The sequence below is a fragment of the Aptenodytes forsteri genome, unplaced genomic scaffold, assembly GCF_000699145.1.
Source record: "Aptenodytes forsteri isolate BGI_AS27 unplaced genomic scaffold, ASM69914v1 Scaffold329, whole genome shotgun sequence".
NCBI lineage: Eukaryota > Metazoa > Chordata > Aves > Sphenisciformes > Spheniscidae > Aptenodytes > Aptenodytes forsteri.
The window spans coordinates 374974-394236 of record NW_008796200.1 but is presented as its reverse complement, the minus strand read 5'-3'; the positions used below and the strand labels follow the sequence as shown (position 1 = coordinate 394236).

At 44.4% G+C, this 19263-nt stretch overlaps 1 protein-coding gene across 1 annotated transcript in view; it reads left to right on the top strand.

The window, feature by feature from the left end:
* The window catches only part of INCENP (inner centromere protein), a 17149-nt gene extending 1044 nt beyond the window's left edge, over window positions 1-16105 (top strand). The window contains exons 2-18 of the mRNA XM_009288175.1: window positions 5-18; window positions 592-1373; window positions 3378-3429; window positions 3597-3630; window positions 5922-6000; window positions 6560-6611; window positions 6933-7050; window positions 7138-7272; window positions 9580-9689; window positions 10076-10196; window positions 10969-11091; window positions 11628-11800; window positions 12093-12183; window positions 12363-12365; window positions 13716-13826; window positions 15010-15169; window positions 15891-16105. Of these exons, the coding sequence (XP_009286450.1) occupies window positions 5-18; window positions 592-1373; window positions 3378-3429; window positions 3597-3630; window positions 5922-6000; window positions 6560-6611; window positions 6933-7050; window positions 7138-7272; window positions 9580-9689; window positions 10076-10196; window positions 10969-11091; window positions 11628-11800; window positions 12093-12183; window positions 12363-12365; window positions 13716-13826; window positions 15010-15169; window positions 15891-16105 (2373 nt within the window). The remainder of the gene's footprint in view (window positions 1-4; window positions 19-591; window positions 1374-3377; window positions 3430-3596; window positions 3631-5921; window positions 6001-6559; window positions 6612-6932; window positions 7051-7137; window positions 7273-9579; window positions 9690-10075; window positions 10197-10968; window positions 11092-11627; window positions 11801-12092; window positions 12184-12362; window positions 12366-13715; window positions 13827-15009; window positions 15170-15890) is intronic.
* The last annotated feature ends 3158 nt before the right edge of the window (window positions 16106-19263 follow it).

Here is a 19263-nt window from a genome sequence, read left to right as displayed (position 1 = left end):
GGAGCTGGGCAGGAAGAGGTAGGCCCGCCGGGGCCCTCCCGCCAGGAGCCGGGGGAGCTGGGACCCGGGAAGCGCCGCTTGGGGAGGGGGCGGGTCGGCTGAAGGTGGAGGACGGAGGCTTCCCTCGGAGCCCGGAGAGGGGAAGGGAGCTCGTGGGAGGCTGAAAAAATCCCCTGCAAAAGGTCTCACGAAGATCTTCTCCTCCCCGCGGCCTGCCCCGTGACGTTCCCCCCTCCGCCCTTACGTTAAAGGTCTGGCCGGAGGCTGTGCTCCGCAGCGCCCAGCCTGCTGGCCTAAAAACGTTCCGACACCGCGGTGCTCGTGACAAGCTCCGCTGTTTGTCACTCGTTCCGTTTTATATCTCTGTGTTTCTTCTTCCTCTCATCGTCTCTTCCGCCCTAAAGCGGTTATGTACACACTAGCTGCTTTCCGCGTCAGCCGCTTCCTGCAGCTCCGTGTACGCGGAGCTCTTAGAGGGGCTCGTCCCAGATGTTTTAGCTTTGTTTCTCTGCGCGTTCCCGTTTGTGCGTGGAAGGGCTTCAGCCTGTTCCTGAATCCGGTTCCAGTCTAACGCGCTGTTTCTATTGTTAGATTATCTAGAAGGAGGAATAGCAGTCTCAAACTGGTACCCGCCACGCGATATTCTCAACGACTCCGAAATAAAGAAAACCTGGAGCTAGTCAGGGCTGAGGCCAAAGAAGTCTCTCCGCCTCGACGTGTGACAAGATCCCAGACTGCAACATCTGCTAGAAGCTCCGAGGTCTGTCCTGAGACCCCTCCTGTCCAGCAAGTAGAAGGGAAGGTTCCCTTAGCAGAAGCTGATGTCAGTGATCACGTTAGCGCTGAGATGCACCTCCAGAAGAGTGCATCTAAACCATCAGAGAAGCTCTTCGCGACCATCCTCTTGAGCTCAGATGATGGTTCTCCCAAGGAAAGCAGGGTTGCCAAATTGCCGCCTGTGCCTGCAGCCTCTGAGCTGATGGTCCCTTGCACCCCCGAGGCAGACGATGCAGGAGAAAGCGAGGCTGCGTCTAAGCCGAAAACAGGAAAGGCAGCTAATACTACAGTCATTTTAAGTGAAGAGCCTAGGCTGGAGGAGGTAGATGACTCTGCTCAGGTGCAAGAGGGGTCTGATAAGGAGCCTTCCCAGCGCATAAGGGATAGCCCAGGGACTCCGACAGGCTGTAGGCTGAGCCGTCGCTCAGTGCGCAGGAGTCTGATGGGTAAAACGTCCATGACTCGCAGAACCTCCTTGGCAGAGAAATACTCACTAGCCAGCAAGAGGGAAAGTATGATCAGGAAATCTATCACCAGGACAACGGTCAAGAGGAAGGCAGCTCGAAAGTCATCTGTGTCCTCCAGTTGCATGGATGGTAAGTTTGAATGTCACCAGATGAGTTTGCTTGGCACCATTCCCCCTCTTTTTGTTGAAGTAAAACAACGTTATGGGGCTAGTTCTTCAGTTTGGGTGCAGCAGCTGATCTTCCTAGGCTAGACAAGCTGCAGTTAAGCATGGATGTTCTAACTGGCTTTCTAGAGACCTACGTGAATAGAGAAACCCAGGCGACCGTGCTAGTTTGTGGCCTATGAATTCAGCCTTGTAAATCAACTGGGAGAACAGCCTTAATGTCTTCTGAGCTTCTGTGGTGGTAGCTTGCAAAGTTAAAGAGGAAGCTGGCAAACGGGGCTTGTTGCTGCTGGCGGCTGCTTGAGAGGATTGTGGGCTCTCACAAAGGCCTGCATGTTTTCTGGGAAATGAGGTAGCTATCACAAATTCACCGCTCTTTAAACAGAATCTGGTTCTAGCTGGTTCTAGAGCTCCTCTTTTGAGAAGGGAATTTTGAGGCTGAACTTTGTAAAGTTGTTAAAAGTCTTCCAAACTTTTACAGTTTGCGATAGAGGCAGGTTTCAGTGAGGGACAAACTGATTTAAATGTTCTTCCGTGCTACTGGAATGCAAGCATTGGATTTAGTGCAGGAGAACAAAGTGATGGATATAACCTCTCTTCTTTTTCAAGCTGAGGGAAAGAAGCGGCTAGTAAGTGGTGGACTAGTAAATGGCTCCTGAAATGCAGGTGATGCAAGAGAACCTCTTCCATGCAATTTGATGTTGAGGAGAGACTGGCTCTTTTGCAAAGCGTGCTGCTTTGTTTGAAGGGAGAACTAATACAGCTGAAGTAACATTACTGTAATGCGTTCATCTGCAGTGTTCTAGCTATGTGGGATTTGTGCTGTGTAACACTGGCTTTTCTTGAGGAGTTATCCCGTTTTGGCTGTAGGATATATTTGGAGAAGCACTTCAGTGTTTTTTTTCCATACCAATTTAACTGTTGAATGTTTTTCCAGAAACAGAGCGCTGCAGTCCCCAGTACAGGGTTTCCTGTGCTGGTAACAGGGTAGTGCCGAGTTCTGTGTAAGTTTAGAAGTGCGGTGTTGAGGGCTCCCTCAGTGAAAAATGGAACCGTAGGGAAGTCTTCTCATTTGTGCTTTTGAAGAGGCACTGAAGTGGCTTTATCTACCCAGTTTAAGTGATCAATCTGTATTGTCCGATGTGGATTACCGTTTAAGTGATCAATCTGTATTGTCCGATGTGGATTACCTGGGAGGTTTAAGGGAGGCTTTGTTTCTCCCCTCTGCACTACTTGACACAATTTCCAGGTCAAAGTTTCCAGGTGTAAGGGGAGGAACTGAGATGTTTCAGGCAGCTCCAGCTGAGCTCGTTAATGCTTGAAAGCCCAAAGCACCTTAATCGACTGCAGAGTGTGTGCGCTGTGTCTGATGCATCAGGTCTTGCACGGGGTATGTGTACAGCACGTGTGTTTGTGCTTCCTTCGATAACATCTGCAATGGAAGTACGGGAGCAGACCGCACGCTCTGACTGTGCAAAGTCTGCCCTTGTGTACTCCACTCAGGCTCAAGCTGCATCGCCTTCTTAATTATTAACAGCAGTTTCCGTCTGTGCTGGTACTTAAAAGCTAGCTACTGTGGAGCCAGCTGGAATGCTTAGCAGGATGCAGCACTCTGACTGTAAATAATGCTGGTTTTAACTACTGCTGGTATCTGGACGTGGCCCTGCAAAATGAGTCTAAGCCCAAACCTAGTCACTCTTAATGTAAGCCCATTGAATATCACTTTGAACTCATCTATAATTGAAAACATCTGTTTTCTTACATTAAAATTGCAGGCGGCATTTTCTCCGGTGCTACTTAGGTATATTCAGCTGCCCTTCCTGGTAGCAGCATGCGTTTGAATTGCAGGCAGTAACCCAGGAGGCAGAGCAAATGCCTCTACAACAGTCTTGAGTGAACTTCGCTCCTAGGAAGAGCCTTGGCCTGCACCTGTATGTTACAGCTCTGGCATCTTTTTCTTTTCCTGCAGTCTCCAGCTCTGGAGAGGTGCCAGAGGATGAAGAAACAGTTCTCAAAACTGGGTGAGACTACTTTAAGATACTTCTTTATCCTTAATATCCTGCTTGGAGGATTTTTTTACAGTGTTGTTCTTGGTATAAAATGCACCGCTCGCAGAGAACAAGTTGCTTCCCAGTTTCCTTGCTGTTATTAAACATGGCTGCCTTTTTTCTGTTTTTTCCCCCCCCAGGCCTCCTCCTGGACCTTGTACCCCCTCCAAGTTGGTAAGATTTGAGCAGAGATTAAAAGCATTTCTGTTTGTATGGACTTGTGAGCAAAACGTGTTGAAGACACCTCTCATTTGTTACTGGGGAATTAGGGAGCTCTGGCCGCGGATCGCCGGACTCGGTCCACCTGCTGCGTAGCACTTGAGTAAAGGAGGCATGGAGCACTCAGCTCGCATGCGTGCACGAGCCTATCCATAGCCTCCCTCCTTCCGATACACAGGCTGGAGGAAGTCTGAGATTGTCAAGTCTGTTTTAACCACAATGTTCCAAAATCGGCAAAACAAAAACCGGTGAAGTTCTATTTGGAAAATGAGCACGTGTGACCCAAGGCTTATTTTGGATGCAAGTAGAGGTATTCTGTCAGTATGGTGTTACAATCTCAGATGCTTTCAAAGCCAAGGCTAGCTTTGGCTAGAAAATAGCATTCTCTCTCTGTCATTTTACATAAATATATTTAAATGTAAATGATGGGTTGATGCACACCAGTGCTGAATACCGACCTTGGTATCGCTGGCATTCAGAGTCGAGTCCTGCTTTCTGGCTCTTGCTTCTTAGCCTCTTGCTAGAGATCAGTTGTATGAAAATTCAATCCTGAATCTATACAGATAAATAACCTTCTTATTCAGTTGGACAGAGTTTGTACACTATTACTATTTCTGCATTTTTAAAGCTTCTTTTGACCTTTTAGTCCTGCAGATTATTCAAAGTTTGTCAGTTTGTCCTAAGACAACTACAGAAATTTGTAAATATCATTCAGGTCAAAACATATCCCTCCACAATTCTCGCTGCCCTCCTGAGGAAGAAATCCCAGGATTATGTCAGTGTTTTGTCCAGAATAATTTTCGATAAGCAAAGACTGAATTAATGGAGTAGATCTCTGTGGCCTTAAGCACTTCGGTAAGCAGGAACAGGCTCATACATGCTTTTATGGCTGCGCTTGTCAGCAGATCTGCAAAAGTTTGAATAGACTCAGTTTTTCTAATGCCTCTGGATTTTTAGCTTGCCTGAGTTACAATTGTAGAAAAGCTTAAAGGGAAAATGGGGAGAAGAGAAAAATGAACAGACTGCTTTGCAGATCTGTGAGTAGAGGACTCGTATCTTTTGTTTCTGTACCCTGATGAATTTATAAATACGGTCTAGTCCATGTAGTGTATTTGACCTACCCTTGATCCTCATCTTTTATTTCTATACCACTGCTGTTGGGAGTGGGACCTTGTAGCCTGTCCCATTCTTAGCCTATGTCACCAGGTTACCTTACCCTATCTATCTAACTATCTATCTATCTATCTATCTATCTATCTATCAGCAGTTTTCTCGGCAAACCAAACGTGGTTTGGTTTCTGCCAGAGCCTTCCTTTGGGAGCTGTGAGCAGCATGAAAACGCGGTGACTCGGCAACCTTCTCAAACCAGAAAATGTCTTTGTCTGTAGGAACGTATAAAGACAGTACCTGTAGGCATGCTGTTACTTAAAGGTCAGATTCTTCTCGGGCCTGGCCTCGAATTAATTAAATCTGTGTCCTTCTGTTGGGCTGCAAGATGCTTCTTGTACCGAGCCGTAGGATAAGACTCTACAGAAGCATTAGGGGAGGATAAAGTTTCTGGACTTCTTTTTTCTTCTCTTCCCAACTCCTTTGTGTCTGCCAGCCTACACGCTGGCCAGCGTGGGTTTGGGGAGTGGAGTTAATGCTTCCATTGCTAGCAGAGTGCAGATTTCAAAAGCCATTGCCTGCTCTCTCGCAGGCATATGAAACCATTACCACAACAGAATTTTTTATCAGTATAAGTGCAAAGGCAGCAAACAGCAATGCATATCACATCCACAACAGAAACACGTAAGTCAAGGAAATGAGCTGTTTGTCTTTGCTGTCTCCCTGTTTGTCCATTCATCACTGCTAAGTAAAATGAGTGCTGCCTGACTCTGCCAGAAGTCCAGCAAGCATAAACAGATTTCCAACTTGAAATGTTTTTGTCCTTAATAGTTCATGAGTTTGTTCAGTTTGAGCAGTCAATCCCTCATTGCAGATACTTGTGTTCTGTTAACTTGTGCTTCTAGTGATGACACGACATCACGGAATTTACCAAGATGGTGTCCCGAGGTATTTTTCACAGCTGGAGGTTAGGACTTCACGCTGGGTACTGGCCCCAATACTTTATACTATGCATGCGGTTTTGCATTCTCTGGTAATATTGCAGGCAGTGTCCTTGTCAGAATGACATCACGATTTGAAACAGTAATTGGCTGTTTCCGTGTGAAAATGGTGCTGAAACTCATTTGCTTTTCCTACAGAATCCCCAAAGTCCACAAATGTCACTTCGCTCTCGAACCGTCAGCAGAAATGAAGAGCCGCAGGAGACAAGCAACAACGGTAGCTTCCAGAGGATTTTTGTGGCAGAATTTTAAAAAGTCATCACTTTGTTGGGAGGCTGACTGGGCAGTTTGAAAGATTGTCTAGTTCATTGGAGAGCCCAGTTTGAAAGACTAATCTAATCTTTGACAAGCGAGGATTTGTTTCAAGAGACGAGCAGTTAGGAAATTCTGTGCTGGAGTTATTTTCCACGCTGGGAAGCGCGTGGAAATGAAGGCGGAGGGGTGCATGCTCTCCAGGTTATGGGAGGCCTAGCTGAACCCCGTTTCTGAAGCAAGCAGTTGCTCTGTGTCTGTGCAGAACACAATAGCATTGCATTAGTGCAAACTGCATGCCACAGATTACTTCAGAGAGCTTTGCTTTATTTTGTATTTCTAGGTTTGAATGGCGCTGCGCGGTTGCTTGCTGAAAGCAAGAAAGGTCCTGCCGTGCGTAATTCATGGCAGGTTTTTTTGCTGTTTAGTGAGCTGCTAAATCTGTTGTCTGCTTTCAAAGTTGTGTTGGAAGGGATTTTTTTTTTTTCTGCTAGAACTAACCGTGTAACTATGCTTTCTTTCAGAAAACAACTTAAATAAGAACGGGGAGACCCAGGAGCCACCCCAGAGTGCCAGGTATGTTCGTAGAATCATTCTGCTTGGAAGGTGCCTCTGGAGATCTGTAGTCCGGTTCAAAGCAGGTTCAACGCTGCAACATTATTAAATGGCTTCAGTGTTTTGTGACTATGAAACTTTTGCAATAAGTTTTCTCTGCCTCTATGAAAAGAGAATTTAATTTTAATCTTCTATCACATTAGAAATTTTTTATTGGATATCTACTTGTGTATACACAATGAAATATCTTTTAAGCTAGGATAGTTTTATGACATTTTTAAACCTGACTTTGAGACAATCAGGAGGATTTGCCATGTATGATGGACTATATTTTTCTCACAGGAGAAAGCCAAGTTACAAAAGAGCTGTGGATGAACGCTATGACAACCAGCAAGCAGAAGATGGAGGGCTTTCTCCTCCGAGAAGAAAGACCCCATCCCCTACCTTTCCAGCCAGCAAAGTAAGATCCTTGTAACCCTGATGTACTTTACCAAGACCTGTTTCTTACTCACGCTCCTGAGAATTGTTTTTGGCATTCCCCTCATAGGTTGTACGTCCTTTCAAAACATTTTTGCACACTGTGCAGAAGAACCAGCTCCTCATGACGCCAAGCTCTGTGGGGAGAAATGGAGTAATAAAATCTTTTATCAGGTACAACACTCCTCTCCAATCTGATCCCAAGGTAAGACGAGACTGTTGTAAGCTAGTATGTGATGGTCTGATGGGTGTTTAAGTTAAAGCACAGATGTGAAAAACTTTTCAACCCATATTAAACTAAGAAGTAACTTTAAGCTGTCTGTTTACACTTACATAAACTAAATAAAATTGTGATTAGTCAGCTTCTTAAAGAGTTCTAATTTGGACTCTAAGCTTTATTACTGTAGCATTCCCCTGTGGTATTAGCAAGTAACAGTTGGGAAGGAAAACTGGGAAACGAAAATCAAGGGGATTTTGAATACTGCAGATGAGGTGTGTGTATATATATCTGAAACCTGCACATCCAAAGTCTCCTTTCTAGGACTTTTCTAATGAGTGAGAGCTGAGCAAATGCGTCTTAAATCCAAACTTCTGATGTTCTGAGGTTTTTCGGACCTTTGAAGCAGGAAGAAACATGAGGCTGTCCTGAATAGGAGACTGCTGGGTCAGTGAGACAAGTATGCCAGTGTCCAAATCTAATAAGCATCAATATCAACGTAGTATAATTGTCGCAACCAGCAAAGACACATGACACACCTTTGCTGTTTGCAGGAAGATGCCCCTACCTATGCAATACCACCGTGAAGTTTACAGCAGCACAGGGGAAGCTCCTGTACCCCAAACAGAGTAGTTGTTTGGGTGGATGGGATCTGAGAAGATCTCGTTCTAGATTTCCAAAGGGAGTTGCTTTTCCCTGTGTTCTGCTTAACACAGGACAGTTTGGTCATAAATCATGATTATTTAATTACACGGGCTGGACTTGCAGTAGGAATACTACCTGCATCGCTGATGGGCAGCCCTCACTCTTACCTGATCTGCATTTAGATTTGGTATTTAACTCGGAAGAGAAGTCAGTGTTCAAGGAAAAGCAGGTTTCAATCAGCGTGCTGTAGTTCCTATTCCATAGCGCTCTGACAGTGTCAGGCAAGTACAAGGGTGTAGCTTCATGGATGCACCTAGGGACGTGCTAGAAGCTGGCGTGCCGAGCATAGACTGCTCATACTTCAAAATAATGTAGTTCTAGGGCTTGTTTTCACTTGCAGGAGAGTTGGGGAGGGAGAGGAGGGCATACTGCAGAAACTGGTTTTCCTGCATCTAGCTTATATCTGGCAACCTAATATCAGAACTTCTTTGTATTGCTTAAAGCTGTCACGGTTGTGCTGCTTAGAGAGTCTTTCTGTGCTCCAGCAGATAAGAGAAGTCTATCATTAGGAATTAGCGAAGGATTCGAGCTTCAGTCTCACTGGTGTTCCTGCTGACGTTAGTGTCTGTACTGACAAAGGAGCTAATATGATGAGAAAAGAGTCTTCTGACTAGTGCATCCTTTGTTGCTGTCAGTTCATTGAACGTTATATTTTAGGTTTTCATTCCAGTGCGGGCAACTTCTCTTCAGGACTTTTTCCGTGTGGGGGCTAAACATAACTAAATATCACCAGAGCAATAAGATATAATCATTAGTTTTAAATTAGCCAGTTTGGATACTAATAACACCAATCACTTACAACATGGAGCCCAGCATAAGGTAATCACTTCAATTTTTCACCGTGCTTATCAATGAGTTTGTACTAAGACCAGGCCTGACATAATTAGGCATCTGCAGTATCAAATCTGGCATTAAATTAGTTTATCTTAATCTGTTTGCTGTGACTGTAGTGATGGCTGGATCTTGCTCTTCTAACTGACAGTATACTTAGGCTGAGTTAGCTGGGCTGTTCAGAAAAATGAGAAGAATGCACTGCATTTCTGTCTAGATGACATATGGGGCTGACTGTGTGCTTGAATCAAGCTGTAAGCACTCTGTCTAAATGGTGGTGGTTTACCGTGAGATAAAGCTTTGTGGGAAGCAAAGATGCCAGTGGGAGTTCTGAGTTGAAGTAAGCAAGGTGTTTCCTAGAGCACCATCTGTCCCCTACACTCGCTGCAGGAAGTTAGTATCACTGCCAAGCATTAGCACTGCTTTTTTGGTTCTTTTTACCAACATAAATCACAGTGCTGTCTGTCTGCAATCTCTGCGGAAGCTGCCTGGACTTCAGGAGCTGGTGCTTCTGTTTCAACTTCCCAGCTTCTTCTCTTGCTCTCTAAGGTTAACGCCACTGCCTTGTTTTCCATCGCGTCTGTTCTCAAACATCCATGACTACATCACAGGCTACCTGAGCTCTGTTTCAGGGTTGTTACCATCCCTTGGTTCTGGCTGCAGTTCCCTGGTGTTATCTCTGGGCCCTCACTTAACCTGAGCAAGGTGAGGTAGAAGGAAGCCCTGGCAGGTGGGTATAATCATTTCAATCCATCTCAGGAAAAGGAGAGACAGAAGCTAGAGACTCTGAGGAAAAAGCAAGAAGCCGAGCAGCTGAGAAAACAAAAACTGGAGGAAGAAAAGAAACGGCGACTAGAAGAGGCAAAGCTGTGAGTATATGCTTTCTGCCTTGTCTGGAGTGCTCTCTCTGTGCCTGTAGGTCCCTATATCTAGATCTTTTATCTTGCAGAGTCCGTACATGCAGCAAAAATTCTTGTCGGCTTGCTCTCACACTGCAAAGACAGTATTTGTTCTCATAGTATCTGTCTAAAATGCTAATAGAAAGTTAAATATCCTAGCTGACTGCTTCTTCAGCTTTTCGTCTTAAGTCCTCTGTCACAGGTGGAGCTTAAAAATATTGCTAATGTTTAAATGAATGGTGTATTTGGTTTATTGAATTTCATGCTGCCCAAGAGCTGTCTGTTGGCCTTGTGTTTGAGTTGTAAGGAACTCATCTAGCTGGACTACAATGATAAAGTTGCCCTGTGTCCTATAGGAAGCGTGAGGAGCGTCTGCGCAAAGTCTTGCAAGCTCGGGAACGGGCAGAGCAAATAGAGGAAGAGAGGAAAAGGCGCATTGAGCAGAAGATAGCTCTGTTTGATGAGAAGACTGAGAAGGTAAGGCCCAATATACCTATAGAGTTTATTTGGGAGAATAAATAATCTATTGAGGTAAATGATGCCACACGAGTGTGCCTTCCAGAAAGAGAGGAACTGAGGCTGCTTGAAATCTAGAGAACAAACTGGAGAACAGTTGAATAAAGAACTTTCCAGAAATTTGGCGATTCTGAGTGACTGCCCTTCTCTTGGTTACAGCAAATGGCAGACGAAAACATTTATTTTCCAGAATTATGAATCTAAATGGGCTATATTAAGGCTCTGTCAGATGGGAGAAGAACTTCAAGTAGATAAAGCCAGCCTAATGGCCCTGAGGCTTTATCTACTTGAAGTTGTTCTCCCATCTGACTAATAGATGAAGAGGTGAAGATAAACATACTTCCTCCAGACCCTTTCTTGTATCTGAGACTTTCAGACAATTTGCCCATGTGACCATAGCAGTCATTTGTCTGCTTCAATTACCTCCATCTGCTTTTCTTATTTCCTGGTTCTGAGAATATATTCTGATGGCTTTTGTGGTATTAGATGTATAAATACCAGAATAGGATCAGCTCTTCCTGTGGAGATGTAAAAGAAGGTCGTTTCCCTAAATATGACCTTTTTAAGATAAAGCACAGGTCCCGTTGGCTCCTGGTGGCAAAAAAGGAAGCTTTTGCCCTGTGAGAGGGTGGGAGCTCTGCATCTTTGAGACTTACTGCTATGATATTTCACATGCACGGAGAACTGCCCCACCTGAGACTTAGGTATTCAGCTGGCTGTGTGTGTGTCTTAGGTGCGGGAAGAAAGGTTGGCAGAAGAGAAGATCAAAAAGAAGGCAGCTGCCAAGAAAATGGAAGAAGCAGAGGCCCGGCGCAGGCATGATGAAGAGGCCAGAAAACAAAAAGCACTGCAGCAGGTCTGTGCTGGAGCCCGTCCTATCATCCTGCGTGCAATTAGAATGGCCGCAGTCTGCCACAGTCTTTGTAAGAAAGGAATCCAGCGGGAGTGCTAACACGAACCAACTGAAAATTAGTTTGTCCTTAAAGCTCTCTGCAGTGTTGTGCTTCCTGCTTCCTCCTGCAATATGCTGTAAGCTGTTAGCGGTGGTTGTGACCCACATTTCTTCTGTAGTTCTGGACAGATTCTTACTAAAGACCTTAATTTGTGGGTCGGCAAGTATTAAAATCTCTCAGTTAAACCTGTCTCTCGGAGATCCAGAGCATGGTGGCCATGAGGCCCTTTGGGGTACATTGTGGGCAGGGAGAGGCCAGCACTGAAATATCTGGAGAGATGATGCACGTACCTTGGAAGCACTGGGACTTTAGCCCAGAGTTGTTTCCCTGCTGTGTAGTGATAGGTGCTAGAGACTTCGGTCAAATAAGGTGTTTCTGCTCCTTTATTCTGGAGCCTGTTCCTGTACAATGTGAGTAATTGCCTTGTTGGGCTTACCAGGAGGAGGAGGAACGTCGGCACAAAGAGCTAATGCAGAAGAGGAAGGAAGAGGAGCAGGAACGTGCCAGGAAGATTGCTGAGCAGAGACAGGCAGAACAGGAGAGAGAGAAACAGCTGGCTGCAGAGAGAGAGCTGGAGAGGAAGAAGGAACAGGAGAGAATCCAGGCAGAAAAGTAAGACAATATCCATTTATGTACTAAATTCTGTGCCGGGACTTTGAAAAGCAACAGGAACAGAGGCACTAGTGAAAGGCTCCAGCAGTGAAGAGCTACTTTGTGCTGTCAGCACAACTCTGGACCATCATGGGTATTGAGCTGCCAAGAAGAAATTCTGGGCTCAATGTAGGAGGTGTGGTGGGGAGTGCCCTGAAAAGCTGTGAGAAAAAGAGGGGTTTGCAGCAGGCACTGAATGGGAGGGTACCTCTGTGTAGTTTTCAGAGTAATGGTCTGTTGCTTTGGTTCTCAGGCTACGTGAACAGCAGGAGAAGGCTGCTCGCCTGCAGAAGGAAGTGTTGGCTGCTAAAGAACAGCTCCGCAAGGAGATGGAGAAGAAAGAAGTAAGTACTCTCTTTTTGTAGATGCGTAGAGCCACATGGATCAGACTTCAGTAGCCATTACTGTTGGGAGCAGCTGAGCTGTGAAGCTATTAAGAACCCTGATGAGTGAGCTGTTGCACTTCTGTACTTGAGCCAGCCAAAGGTGCTTTTACCCAGAGCCTGTTCTCTGTCCGCTTCAGAAGGTATGCTTGCTCTCTTTAGGTGGCAGCAGTGCAAGAAGAAAGGACAGATAAGGCACACGTTGAATTCAAGTGAGGTTTTTGGCTTTTCCCCTTTCTGTGCCCAGGTGTATCTGTACCTCTCTTGATATCAAACAATAATTAATCCCAGGCTTTTCAGAAGGAACATCTCAGTTTTACATTTGTTGCACCTACAGCAGAACCACAGTAGACTTAATCAGGTTATTTTCTGCAATGGTCATGCCAGCATAGATTAACTAAGCAGGTGTTTTTGCTTGTGGTGTTGAAGAAGGACCTTTTGATGCCTTGGCAGTCCATGCTATTTGAATAAAGCAACTGCAGCTGGATAGGCTCAGGTTTTTGCTTAACTGGCAGCATGCATTTTCACTGGAGCAGAGATAAAGCCCACAGGTGTTGTTCAGGTAGCGTTTGGAATGTCCCTTCTCAAGGATTTGCACAAAATAATTGCTGGGAATTGGTAGCAAACCCTTTGCTGTTTGGACGGTTGCTTTTTGGTTTATATAAGATCTGGGGCAACTTGCACTTTCAAGACGATTTGTGAGAAAGAACAGAAGGTTGGACTAGATGATTGGAAATTGTCCAGCGTTTGCCTGAAATCATTGTCACTCCACTTAGCAGAGCTGTGGTATCAGCATGCTGACAGCAGTTGTCTAGCTGCCTTCAGGGAGCTGAAGTCCTTGGTGGGGATCCCTGCGTGCCCAGCAAGCTCCTCACCCTGTCAGTTAGCTTGGTGAAGTTGACAGGCAGTTGGTGGTAGGCCTGTGTACAACTTGTCCTGCCGTTAGGACTGGGTGGGGTTTATTTCACTTGATTTTAGATGTCTGCTGTTTGAGTTAGCAGCCTCTTGGTTTCCTTTAGATCCCGTAGGAAAAACTAAGCATTCACGGGGTGAGATTCTTTTGACCTGTTTGGGACGGTTACTGTACAATGGGGTCACTTGGCCTCTAAAAGTACTGTTTATTAGTCTAAAGAGGGGCTAAGATCAGTAGCACAGACTTTTCCATCTGCAAATGGTCAGCTGGTTTCTGATGTTTATACCCTAAAGATAAAGTCAGTAGCAAGTTTTTCAAAGCATGAGGTCATTGCATTATCAGAGGAGGGCAACTAATGCTTTTAAGCAGGAAGGTCAGTTTGTTTGTGCCACTTTGTGAGGAAAGCTCAAACTGTTCACTGTCTGCACTGTGTTCAAAGGGCTCCTTAGCATCACAAGTAACAAAGACTTGCAATTAGATGCTTAGATATTTTTTTTTTGCATATCAAAAAAATGGAACCCTGGATTAACAGCGTAGCTTAGTTCATAAGATTAATTCATTTGTGATGTCGGCTTGCCAGCAGGAGCAGAGGCTAGCAGAGATGAAGAGGCAGGAGCAAGAACAGAAGAAACTGCCAGAGGAACAAAAGGCTAAAGATATAGCCCAAACACAGCACCTAGAAAACAAAGAGGTAATTCTGCTCTCTCTGGTGACATTTCTTTAAGGGTTGACATCAGAGAACTTTGATTCCAGCACTGACATGCTGTTACAATGGGCAGTTTTACCCTCTGCTTTTTATATTCCCTTTCAATAATGAAGGGATTCTGTAAACTTTTTTTCCTGGTTATCTGAGGTTGATTCCTGGTGGCCTTGAGTATTTAATTGACTTTTGGGGAGTGAAAAGGAGGGAAGGGAAGTGGCAGGTATTTGCCAGGATTTTCTTGTTGTCAGGATAAGGCAGTGGCTGTTAAAGTAGCTTTGCCTTTCTAAGCTCTTTAAACACTGGATGAACCTCACAGGCAGCAGCGATGCCGAAATAGTGTTATTTAAGTTCAAAGTTGGAAACAGCCACAGGATGGCAGCAGAGTCTGTGGAGTAGTATTGCATTTGTACCTCACTACCCATGGAACTTGAGGAGATCCTGGAGGTGAGGTACGTCTTGAACATTGAAGACAAATATATGGATCTTTATCTCCTTCCAAAGCTACATATTTTAATCTTTAAATGCAAAACCAGTGAAATAAGAGTTAATGTTAATGGACACAAAGCCACGAAGGCAGCCTCTTATGGGGAAAAAAAAAAATCTGTTTCCAGCTCTTTAGAGATACTTGTCCCTCTAGTTAAGGACCGACTTACGTTTCATGGCTGGTGAAATTTGCAGTTTTAAGTTTTTCTTCATCACTTGCATTTTCCTTAGTCATGCTGTTCCCATCAAAATAACAATACAGTTTGTCCTGAGCTGATACGTGTGTATTCTCTACAAGGTAATATTCAGTTTAATATTATTAAACAAGCCCAGAAGTTTGGTTGCAGCATATTTAAAGCACATTACTCAGCTCCAGCTTTGAGGATGTAACAACTCCGTTTAAGCCTTGCTTGAATTGAGCAGAACTGCTGTATCTATATTAGATGCAGGTATTGCTGGCTTGTTCATGCCATAATAGCCAATTAAGCAGCCTAATTAAACAGGAGAAGGCAATGCAAAGTTGTAATTGGGTCAAAACTTTAGAACTGCCAGACTTCAGGTTTTGCAGTTATACAGTAAAGCAAGAGGTGTAATATTGAGGTATTCTGGCCTACAAGTGTCTCACTGTGGCTCGGAAGCGTAGCAGTGCTATTGCATCTAACGCCTGGGGAATATATTTGTCTTCTAGAATTCACCTGCCTGCAATTCATACCAGATGACTCCACAGGCTCACAAAGAGCCAAAGCCCCCCATGATAAATCCAAACAACTATGGACTGGATCTGAACAGCGATGACTCTACTGATGATGAAAGCCAGCCTCGCAAGCCCGGACCTGCCTGGGCCACTGGTATGTGTTAGCAGGTTGAAATCTGTCCTGAGAGCCCTCAGCAAACCCTACTGCAGCTTTGACGACCTGGTTGTAAGATTTTGCCCAGTTCCTCCTACTTGCACGCTGCAGTTAAAAGTACTAACCTCTAGCCGTGTGGCACGAGTGCTTCTCTACCACTTGGGGAGCTTCATGGGACAATATTGGGGAACAATACTCTTTTAAACTGCCTTAACAGAGCTGCTAGTGTCATTTTGCCAGTGTGAATGGAGTAATTATGAACTAGTGCTCTGGCCTTGAGCCTGCTTGACATTGATTTATCTTTAAAAAGCAAAGTAATGCCAGATGTCACGGGCTAGGCTCCAGACCGGCAGCTGTTCTGGTTCTGAAATACTCAGTTCCATAATTTCGTATTCCGCCTGCCCCAGGGGAGCTAAGAAGTTGCGGGGAAACTAATGGAATCTGCAGGAAGAAAAGCTGAGAAACCTTGCCTCTTGCAAACTTATTCTAGTTCCTGGACAGAATTCAGTACACGCAATATTCGCCCTCCAAGTGATCTATGCTGAAGCTTTAGGCTTAAACAGGGTGGTTTAAAACATCAAGTACTGCAGGATTTCTCCCATTTGTGATCCTCGGTGTGATTAGAGATGAGGAGGGCAGGGACACATTGCATACAAACAGCCTACACAGCAATTTCAATTAAAAAAAAAATTAATGAATACTTAATCTTTTGTTTCTGCAGGGAGTCAGCTTAGCCAAGCTGTAGTCCACCAGTACTACAACCCTCCCAATGTCGACGCGCTCTTTGGGGTGATCGCAAGCCCCAAGCTGGAGGACATCTTTTACAAAAGTAAACCGCGCTACTTCAAGCGCACAAGCTCTGCTGTGTGGAGTTCCCCGCCGTTTCCAGGTGCCAAATCGGTTCTAGGTCTGCCATACAGCCTGAAAAAGTACTGAGGTGGGCAGTGGCTGTTTCTTGTGGAGCAGTGGGTATGCATGTCTGTCTCTCTAGGTGAGAAGAGAGTTACTGTTCAGTAACTGTAAATCTACTGGTAAATCTACTAATCTAAAGGTATTAGCATTGAATAAATGTCAGCTCTTACTGGGCCTCTTGCATTTTCTGTTTTCGGGGCTTATTTTCTCACTGTTAGGCAAAACAGCAAGCTTTTGGGAGATACTGCCTTGGAAAGATGCATCTCCTTTTACCCTTAGCTTTAAGCTGGCAAAGATTTAGACCTTTAGGTCATGAGAGTGCATCGCCTAAAGCTATATGATCCTCCCCTCTTCGGCCAAGCAGGCCTGGTAGTAGCTGCCAGCTGTAGTTGAAAGTTGTATGTCTGTACTGTCCCTGCCCACCTCGTGGCTGAAGCCAGAGTACTTGTACAGCTAAGGACCACTGTGCACAGCTTGGGTAAAATCCAAGTGTGCACTACTGATGTTCTCCAGAAGCAAGTCACTAGCAGGTGTGGTCTTCATCATCTCCTGCACATTGCCAAATGATTTCCTTGTTTCATTTTTCAGTAATGCACTTCATCCCAACACCAAGTGCAATTATGCGCATAAGCTAGATTGGTACTAACATTACTACAGCTCGGGCTGAAATACCCTGAGGATTTTATTGACCTTTCTTCAGTTGTTGGAGGGAGCTCTGACCCTCGCTGTAATCGTGTCTCCAGGAATACCCAGAGTAGCATAAGCAGGCTTTGTTGTTCTAGGCTTCGTCAAGAGAAATTGTAGAAAGGTTCTGATAGAATTTTGTTTCTCTAATTTAAATTCCATGTCTGTGGTATAGATTGGATTGAAAGAATGAGTTTAACCTTGATCCCTATCTTTCTCTCTTCTCCCCTTGTCTGTTTTATTTGTTCAGCATCAAAGCTGGTTTTATTTCTAGGCCTGTTTTGCACTTCATATTCAATAAGGCAGTGTCAAACGGACTGTTATCAAAACAATTTCCTCTTAACAGCAAAATATCAACTCAGAATTTCAGTTCCAAGAGCACTTGGTGTTCTGGGCATTCTTTCTACACCTAACTTGCAAATGGCAGACACACTTGTTTTTTCTCTATAACAAGCTCCTGCATAGAGAGAGTAGAGGTCTCAGCAGAACAGTCACTTACTGGAAGATTTTAAAGGAAACAGTTCCGTTAGTTTCTGTAGGTTGTTGTGGAAGTCTGCCTTCTGCAAATTAGGCAGTCTATATAGCTCTTACCTCAGATTCATCTTTTTCTTGCGGCTTGATTTGTTTTAAAGATGGGTGAGTGTTCATGGCTGCGATTTCAGTATGCAAAAGACTGAAGAACACAGTTTCTGCGTGCATACAACCCGGTTCTTTGAAAAAAGCCCACTGTACAGAGATTATACAGTGTGTAAGGAGACTTCTGCCTTTCCTTGTGCATATAGTTCATGAACTGTTTGCAAGCAAATGTCTTTAAAATGATGTGGGGTTTTATATTTAAATACATCAACTGCTAGATGCTATGCTATTGATCAGTGTTTATATCTGTGAGATGATTGTACTTTTTTAGATGCTCTGTAGATTGAGTTTTGTATCTTAGAATGAATGTAACCTTTTTGTAAGAAAGCTTGCTGAAACAGCAAAAACTTTAAAGTTGAGTGCTATTTGAATGTCTGATTTGTGACATTTATCAAACTGAAAATGACAGTTTGATAAAAGTGAGTTAAATCATCTCCTCTGGGCTTCTCTTCTGGACTCATCATAGCTTTTTGTTAGAAAAATCTACAGTATTCTGGAATCTGACGTTTTGGGTTGCTTTTTGCACTTAAGATAGGAATGTTCTGTCCATAACTCCTGCTACAGTGGGAAATATTTGTGCTTTGGTAACCCTGAAGAATTTGCTGACTAGTTTTACTTCCTTCTTTTGTTTCTGGAAACTGGAAGAGGGACAGTTTGGCACGATGATATATTCCCAGAAATCTTTACTAAGGAATACATGACTTGAATTGCTCTTGAACTAACCTTACATCCCTGTAATTCACTACTTGTATGACTTTAGAAAATACTCAGAATTGCTACCACCAGATGGAGCAGGAACTTCAGTCACAGTATACAACTGGAACACTGGTATTTAAAAACACTCAAACAAAAAAACCACAAGTAGAAATCCCAGGAAATTACAACCTCAAGACTTTAAGAAAGATATTTTCACTTTTGATTTCAGGCATTTCTCTTAATTTTTATTCCTGCTTGCGCAGGCAGCCTTTCCTGAGCTCTAAGTGCAGGTGCTTTCTGGTGCAGTCCGACTCTGGGTTTGTGCCTGACCCTGAGCTGGGCCTCCCTGGGGGTGCTGCTCTGGGTGGGTGTCCTGCCGGTGGGCTGAATTTCGGTAAATATTGCACAGGCAGATTTTGGAAGCTGCTCCTGAGTGAAGACGCTCTTAACCATAAAACCCCAGTTGTTTTGCTGTTGTCCAAGACAGACTCCTGGTTGCACGCAGAGATTATTCCGCCCCCCCGGCTCTGAATCAGCTCTTGTATTCTGTTGCCTGTTCTGACTTACAGAAAAGTTTGATAAAAGCACAGGTGACAGAATGGCAAGATCCACCTAACCTGTCACTGCAGCGAGTGCCCAGCAGATACCTAGTGAACATAAAGCAGTATTTCCCAAGTGAATGAACTTGGCCATCAGTAATTTGCAACACTTCATTTCCTTGGGGGGAAAAAGGAAGTAATCTGATATATATTGTCTTTTCTAGACCGATACAGTTTCCCTGGAGTCACAGAAAATATCTGGAGCCAAATGATACCAAACAAAAATGGGATCGCTACCACATGGTAAACTTGTGATCCTGTAAAGTTAGTTGAGGTCTCAAACCTAAAACTGCTCCAAGAAAGAACAAGTAAAAGCAAAGATGTTTCTTGATGAGAATATTAAAGGGCACGTTGTGCCTGGCTTTGGCTCGATGAACAAAAAGCTCTCCTGTACCTGAGGCTTTCCAGACACCACGTGTGCAGGTGACCTCCATTCTCACAGGTACCTGTGGGCAGGGATCTAGCAGTAATATGGTTGTGGTGCCTTTTCCAGCATGCCGGTTATCAGAGCACGGGCTGGGAAGACAGCAGCTGCGGGTCTGTCTGATAGGAGGACAGTAGAGCTCT